This window comes from Opisthorchis viverrini (genome assembly GCF_000715545.1).
Source record: "Opisthorchis viverrini unplaced genomic scaffold opera_v5_337, whole genome shotgun sequence".
NCBI classification, from domain to species: Eukaryota; Metazoa; Platyhelminthes; class Trematoda; order Opisthorchiida; family Opisthorchiidae; genus Opisthorchis; species Opisthorchis viverrini.
The window spans coordinates 475,808-483,592 of NW_008751995.1; the positions used below are offsets into that span (position 1 = coordinate 475,808).

General features: G+C 44.2%; 1 protein-coding gene across 1 annotated transcript in view; it reads right to left on the minus strand.

The window, feature by feature from the left end:
• Window positions 1–5,389: 5,389 nt before the first annotated feature.
• The window catches only part of T265_10141 (hypothetical protein), a gene marked incomplete at both ends in the record, with an annotated part of 3,736 nt that continues 1,340 nt past the window's right edge, over window positions 5,390–7,785 (minus strand). Inside the window, one exon of the mRNA XM_009176420.1 lies at window positions 5,390–5,971. Coding sequence (XP_009174684.1) covers window positions 5,604–5,831 — 228 coding nt within the window. The remainder of the gene's footprint in view (window positions 5,972–7,785) is intronic.

A 7,785-nucleotide genomic window follows, 5' to 3' on the forward strand; every position in this document is an offset into this window, starting at 1 on the left:
ACTGACCGTTCGGTTTGTGGCGTGGACGTGGAAAAGCACCAGGGTCTACCGAGATTTGCCTAAAAACGACTGCCACAAGGTATATGGTTTGTTACTGTGATGAAATATATCCCCATTGTTGGGCGAGTCCAATGAAATGGTACTGGTCAAGCAAGACACACTGTTGCCTGCCCAATTCGTGTTAGTCACCCTCAAGTATGGTGAGGACTAGGGGATTGGAGGAACATAAAAGACGAATGGTAAAACCACTCGGGTACTGCCGAAAAGATCACATGCAGCCACATTTTCATCTTGTTCCAGGAAAATTAAAAGGAATGTTGGAAACAAACACTGAAAACCAGTTTGTCCCTAAGCAACTGAATGGGGTAAAGACAGCGGTTCTCTTTTATATTTCAGCCCCAGAGAAAACACCAAAAGAGCATTTTGGCATCTAGCGAAAAAGCTTCTCCAAACACCACTACCCTCGGCCTTTTGCAGTAAGGGACTTGGCTCCTTTCATCAGATACCCGGGAAAAGTTTACACAGTGGCAAATTCGGATAACAAATCAGGTCCGTAAAACACAGTTCGATTTAGTGATGTACGACAGGTTAATCATAAGTTTGAAAAAAACAACCTATAAAATATCCGTGAAAATCCATATGAAAGTGAAACTTGTCGGTTTTGACGCCTCATAGAAAGTGATCACCACAAGTAACATGCAGAAGACTTGATGCAAATTTCCATTTGTCAAGGCCGGAAAAAAACGCTGGCGTACTTTCCCGAAATAATGCCATGGCAACAAGTAAACCAGCGGGAAAGTGAAGCATGTCGAAAACAGCTCTGGATAATTGATGTTTCACATTATATCCATTCGATACGCCAAGCCTTGTGTTGGGTTAGTTCCTTCTTGAGCACAAACACCAATGCAGGATAGTAGAATTAACAATAAAAACCATCGGCCACGTTTCGACATTCTGGCTTCCTGTTCCCTTCTGTATTCTCACAACGTATGCTGACATTGGGATTCGATTTTTGTCAATATTTCACGCTCGCCTCATGGTAAAAGACGTGGCGATTCCACCATTCAAGTGGATATAGAGGCAAGCGCTCGTAACTCCTGGTAACGTACAGATGAGCGGCAAACAATAGCTCTCGAGTAATTATTTAAGTGAGGTTTCATAATACAAAGAAGATTTGGATGTTGTTGGTGTTGGGGTTGACATACATGAGGCAGTTCCATTTGATGAGGCGGTTTCAGCAGAAGATCCCAAAAGTCTTTGTGCGAAAAAAAGGATGGGAATATACGGATGGTGGCAGGCGGAGGACAATGACCAATGAGCCCGAAGTTGTAGATATTTTCCCTAAAATTTGCCATGAATCTTCGGTCTGAAGTGTTGACCATATTATGGATGTACCGCACACTTTTTGAGAACCGGAAACTTGTTTGCCTGTGGAATTTATACTTTCAGTAAAAAGCACACCGGTATGGAGTAAACGGAGTAGAAATCCTCGGTTTCGCGGTGTTTGGTGAACTATAACATTGAAGAAATTGAACAGCTGACGTTTCAAACACCAGGTGTGAGATTTCCCCGATAACCACTGATGATAACTCTGTGGTGACACAAAACTAACTGAGGTGTCACAGAAGGCGAGCACATGCTAAACGGATAATAGGGTATCAACCAGCTGAACTAAAAATAATAAAATCACTCACAATGGTCCGTGGAAGCAGGGAGATCAGGCATATAAGGACGGGTATGAGTTGGTAGACTGGATAACTAACGATGGATTTTCAGTGGGATCTTGATCCAATTTAGGTGAGGCATCAGTCGCCTAGAAGGACCCACCTACCAAGGAGTAATGACCAGCAAGTTGGGCTTACGATGTCCCGTTGAACTCACACTCCACAAATCACACAACAACCGAGAGCAGACTTCCCATTAGACTTCAAGGTGGACACAGCACTTTCAAATAACCTCTAAGCATCATGTTTCCATTTCCATCCTACCATGACTAACAGTTTGCAAGGAATCCATTAAGGATTGCCACCCGTGAATTGTTGCAAAAGGTTGCCACCCATGGAGTGCAAGGGGAAAAAGAAACGGTAAGCTGCCAATATTGGCTGATAATCCGTCGGCAGCTACATCATCTTCAGGATCCGAAACAGTGTGATAAAGCGGAGTCCAGCTGAGAAGCAAGTCACAAAACATGTCACAAAGCTATCAGTGAAGTTGATCATCACAAACCCACAAACTGAACTAGATCTCGAGAAAAATACAAAGTGATTTACAAGCATTCTGATAACAATTTGCTGATACCGAACAACGGTAACCGGAAAATTAAAAGATTGTCCTTTCAATATTTCACTTTACAACACGTTTGAGAAGGCGATCAGCCGACCGCAAATTTATAATTTCAAGGCATATGTTATCCTCAAGTGCTCATTTCCTGATTAAATCAGCGGATGAAGTTTGTAACAAGAAAAGAAAGCAGGGAGAGTTGAGATTTGCGAATGTGCCCACCAAAATGCATATAGCTGCAGCCTTGCGAGACAGGTCCTAGATAACATGGGTTTCATACATTACAGACCAGGGTGGAAACCACACTCGAAGATGAGTTTCTATCAGCACGAAAACACAGCTTACAAGACTCCGTTAGTGATGCTAAACTTGGGTGTCGAATCCCCACCAAACTTATTTCGCAACTGAACACAAAATTAAATCTAAACACGCGTTTGTAAATCAGGAAGGTTTTACATGGGATTCCAAAAGATTTTCCAAACGAATATGTTAAAAAAGACGGCAGCATGGTTCAATTGAACCGATATTCAAGATGTCGAAGTATGTCTTGTCAATCCGCTGCTACAACTGGATAGCCCACCAACTGTTTAGCCCTTTCTGGAGCACATTAGATATGCATAGTTCTAGAATTCTTATCCGTTTTCCTCATTAGTAGTTACGAAGGCAGTGTTTAAATGTACTTCACTGCTAAGAAAGTTGCTGAGAACCCGGACCCTCATAAACGAGGGAGTAAACAGAATTCAATTGGGTGTCCTGTCAAAACGAATTCGTATGCAAATGAGAGTACCTGATAAAATCTGTCAAATTTGGGTACAAGCAGAACCAATGGTTGACAGAAACTCGGGGACCGTGCCTACCTGATGAGCCCAAACAAGGGCAGAACTGGTGATGGGCTGTCGGAGAGTTTCGAGCGACCATACGAGTAGTGTGCTACGTCTCAGCATAATCATTATCAGCTGTAAAAAAGGCATACTTACCATACGGTGATTCTAGCTGCCATAGTTTTGCTTACGGATGATTTGAGGGTGGGTGAGTAGATGGCTGCCCATTGAAGGCGGTACTTGATACAATTGGCGCTTAAATACAGCGCTGTCAGTGGACTTTTAATTAGGGAGATTGGGAGGGGAGCTATTCATTACAGGCAATAGCTTGGATGCAGGAGCCATTGAGGACGCGACTGGGCCTTGTCCGACAACGTCTCTAACCACTGATTGGCCCCATCCCATGGAGACACCAATGACCAGCACAGCTGAGTTTGCCGCCAAGTCATTGTTTGACTGGCTCGTTTCCACCCTTCACGTGGTTGTGCGGAAAGTGCCCTTTGAGGGAGTCGATCGACAGGCATACGGAGCACGTGTCCAGGCCAACATAACCTATAGTGTGATCAGTTCATCTATCGTGGACGAGCTATCTCTCCAGAAAACCATTAGACGTATTTCAGGTGTTCCCACCAGAGTCAACCGCTGCTCCGAAAACGTCGATCGTCAAACATTGAAAGTAGTTTGACGCACTGCAGCACTGTGAACCTGATCCTTGACGGATAAGCTGATGTCACGCCTAAGCCAGAGGCGATGCAAGTCCACAAAATCTCTGGCCTACCAAATTCGAATGAAAATACCATCTTTCGTGAGACCACCGAAACTGATACCACTGTCCAGGTAGACAAATTTGCCCACTACCTCAATCGGTTCGCAAGTCAGAGGTTAGTGTTCGAGCCCACCCAGTCTTGCAGCAGAACTTTGCAGGTGTGAAGCACATGCCAAACCGTGAGGCAGAAGTATTAAGATCATTCAATATTGTTTGCGTTACCACGGGTTCAGATTCAAGAAGAGCTATGTAATCTGCGTACTAGACATCTGTTAGCGAATGCTCAGGGAGCACTTCGGCCACACAGGCATGACACTAATGACGAAGCAGAAGAGGAAAAATGGAAGACGGCAGCCTCGCCTGATACCACTTGATGATACCACTCAAGCGAGCTTCCCGTCGATCTTCACATGTTCGCAGGAGTTGGCGTACAGCGCCTCGAGGAAGGTCGGAAATTTATGGGAGACACCTTAGAGAACGAAGTTCCAGCCAGTGTAGCGCGCGGATCATTGCAACACTCAAACCCAACTACCACATCGACGTAGCAGCTTTAGATCGGGACAACAACATATTGCGATATTTCGAATATCCTACCAACTAAAGCAAGAGGCAGTCTGGTGCAGGATATTTAGTTAAAGCGGGCCACTCCAAACAAGATTCAGACACCTTAACGAAGTTCCAGCCAGTGTAGCGCGCGGATCATTGCAACACTCAAACCCAACTACCACATCGACGTAGCAGCTTTAGATCGGGACAACAACATATTGCGATATTTCGAATATCCTACCAACTAAAGCAAGAGGCAGTCTGGTGCAGGATATTTAGTTAAAGCGGGCCACTCCAAACAAGATTCAGCTGGATTCAGGTGAGTCTCCTGTCGAAACCAAATTCGTATTGAAATGTGAGTATTTGTCGGAAGTTATGACGGTAGTTTCCACATAGCGATAACAACAGTTAACCCTGGAAGAATATGATAGACAAATAGGGCCAATGAATACTCAACTCGGAATTCAAAAAAAAGTCGTCTCCAGTGCCCTTTATCCATTCACTACTTTACTAGCATTAGAATGACATAAGTAGATAGCACGCAAAAAAATTTTAATCAACTGTAACGTCGCATCGGCCAGTGAAGAATGAAGATTGCACCCAAAATCTGCAGAACATGTCATCGAGATTGGGTAGAAAATACCCCAACTGACAAATAACACGTAAGCCGCTTGAGACTACTGCCAATTAGATAAACGTCGAAAATAACGACAATAACTTTGAAAAGATCACTATGTTACTGCGTTTGGCAAGACAGATATGTCACACGAGTGGCGATTTATATACGCTTATTTCAGTTACTTGCTAGTAGTTGAACATCATAATAATTGCTGTGGCAGATGATACGAATGCATATCCTGCTGAGACCTCTAGATTGGTTGTGGTGAAAACTCAACAACACACCCAACCCGACCCCTGAGACAAAACGTAAGACAGCATAAGAAGCCTTAGAAAACGAAGACTATATTGTTTAGCCTGCTGCTTTGTATCAACAGGTCAGCACAACTCAACGTGGGAGCAAATGGGTAGACTAAAACAACATGCAAGAACAACAAAAACTGAAAAAAAATCCAGATAGGAAACAAACCGCAGTCATCGCGGCGGAAAGATATTCGACAATTTCAACAGAAAAACACCGAGATGTTACAAACATTCCAAAGTCCACATACAACTACAAAAATCTCAAGAAATCAAGAATGAAACCAAAGAAGCAGAATTGACGACAGCATTGAAGCAAACACCACACAAAACGAGAAAATAACACAAAGTTTATCATATGCCAACGAAAAAAGTTCACAACAAATGCCGAAGGAACGGAGATCGATGGAAATAGAAAAACAAAACAGACGAACCGGATAACACAACCTAACAGAATCAAGGACGCCAAAACTACAATTGAAAAAATCTTCTGAAGCCATCGGCCAACAACTCACACAACACAACTGGTCACCGGAAAAAAACCCACATTCCACCAATACAGCCTACACGCTGCACGACTCACGCCCATCGACATACAACAGGTATCAGCGCATTGTGATCCAAGCAAATCGCAAACAATCTGAAATGAAAGAGGGGACAAAGGCGCCCGCTATCAACTGAGTAATCATCGATTGCAACAGCAAACTCTAATCTGTTTTCAGACAAGTCTCTCCGCACTAATGTAGGAGACGAAAAATAAGTCATCATCTAACAGAATCCAGCCAACATTCCGAAAGAAACTTACAAGCCGATCCTAGAGACTCCAGTGTCCACATATAAATAGCAGCAACAATCCAGTCGCTCTGGTCTCTGCTCATCAGGGTTCGGCAACAGTCGCTTCTACGTGATCCCATGAGATCTGTTTGTAGCTAGTCCTCGAGGATACTCCGAAACAACTTCCGCTCACCAAGCAGCCTTGACCGATCCCGTTCTCGGAATACAAAAGCCAAACTGAAATGCAGAAAGCATAGAAATAAAATGGTACCAATTGATGAGTGTCCTCAATGCTAACAATAAACTGAAGAAAAACTCTCAGGCAATCGGATCCGCACTAGAGATAGGATGACGAAAAATAAGTCATCGTCAGCACGCTCAACAGCCGTATCATTCATTGTACAACCAACCTACCGTTTACAATCCCACGTTCCATTCCGCTATTTCATCCTCATTGACAATCATCACCAGAAGCGGTGCACATCTCCGAGAATTCCACGGATCAAACCTTAAACGGAGGGAGAAATGGGAGCGCCTGATGGTTTTACTGCTCACAAATTCCAATCTCAAGCAATACAGTAGATCGCACCTACGCACATTTGATGATCAAAATTAGATCGGTATCGAAGGTGAGCACGGTTACAAACCATCTACAACTGGCACCAATCCAGAAATCGAACATACCCAAACACTAGAGTATCAACACAGTGTCATCGACTAAACAGTATTCCAAAGGCGCATCCTCCAGACACCGGCAACCGTCGACAAAATCTGACCGTTTGTTGCACTTCGCCGTGAAAGACGCCTATTCGAACCGAACCAAAGACAGTGCACACATGCTGCCCCATAGCACCGTCGCGTCCACAAGAGCAAGACAGATGCATGGCAATTCACAGTAGCAATGCATGAACTCACAAAATTCTGTAGGTCCTTCCTCCTCATAGGCAATCACATCAAAAAATGCCCCACCACTGATCGACCCACTTCATGTGCTACAGTTTGGGAGGCTTATCTGCAATGCCGATTTTCTGTCCATCAACACAGCTCAAAACAGGTCGACTAACACACTATCAACCAACTAACCCACATTAACAGTTCCGCTAACACGCAATAATACCTGCGTACCGATTATAACAAGGTCCAAGAAGCTCCACATTATACCATCGTCTCTTCAATCGTAACAATGCATCTTTCGTTCGAGGATCCACCGACTGCCCTTCAGAAAACACATGAAATCCACAACACTGTCCGATCGTTACAGGTGGTCTTGGTTGGGCTACCCAAAAGGAGGTGGTGGAGGTTGCGATGATGCTGTGACCGATCGACCTCTTCCGCTCACTCCGATTCTGTCGTCTTCACAGCCCTGTACAGTCACACGTCAACACTGGACGGCAAGGATCGACGCTCACAAACACACTAGTGTGGACACGATACAATACGACGCGCTGCGGGCAATGCCGAACCGCAGCAACTATATCACACAACTAACAGGTAAAACACTGATAAAATGAATGACGTGGACAATATAGCAAAAGATACGAGTAATCGACCATTGACGCACGTTCCATGCCGCATAACTAGCGTTTCGACTCTGCTTAAAATACGTAGGGAGAGGACCACCGAGAGTGGTTCTTCCAGAGGGAATCAATCAATCAATCAATCAATCAATCAATCAATCAA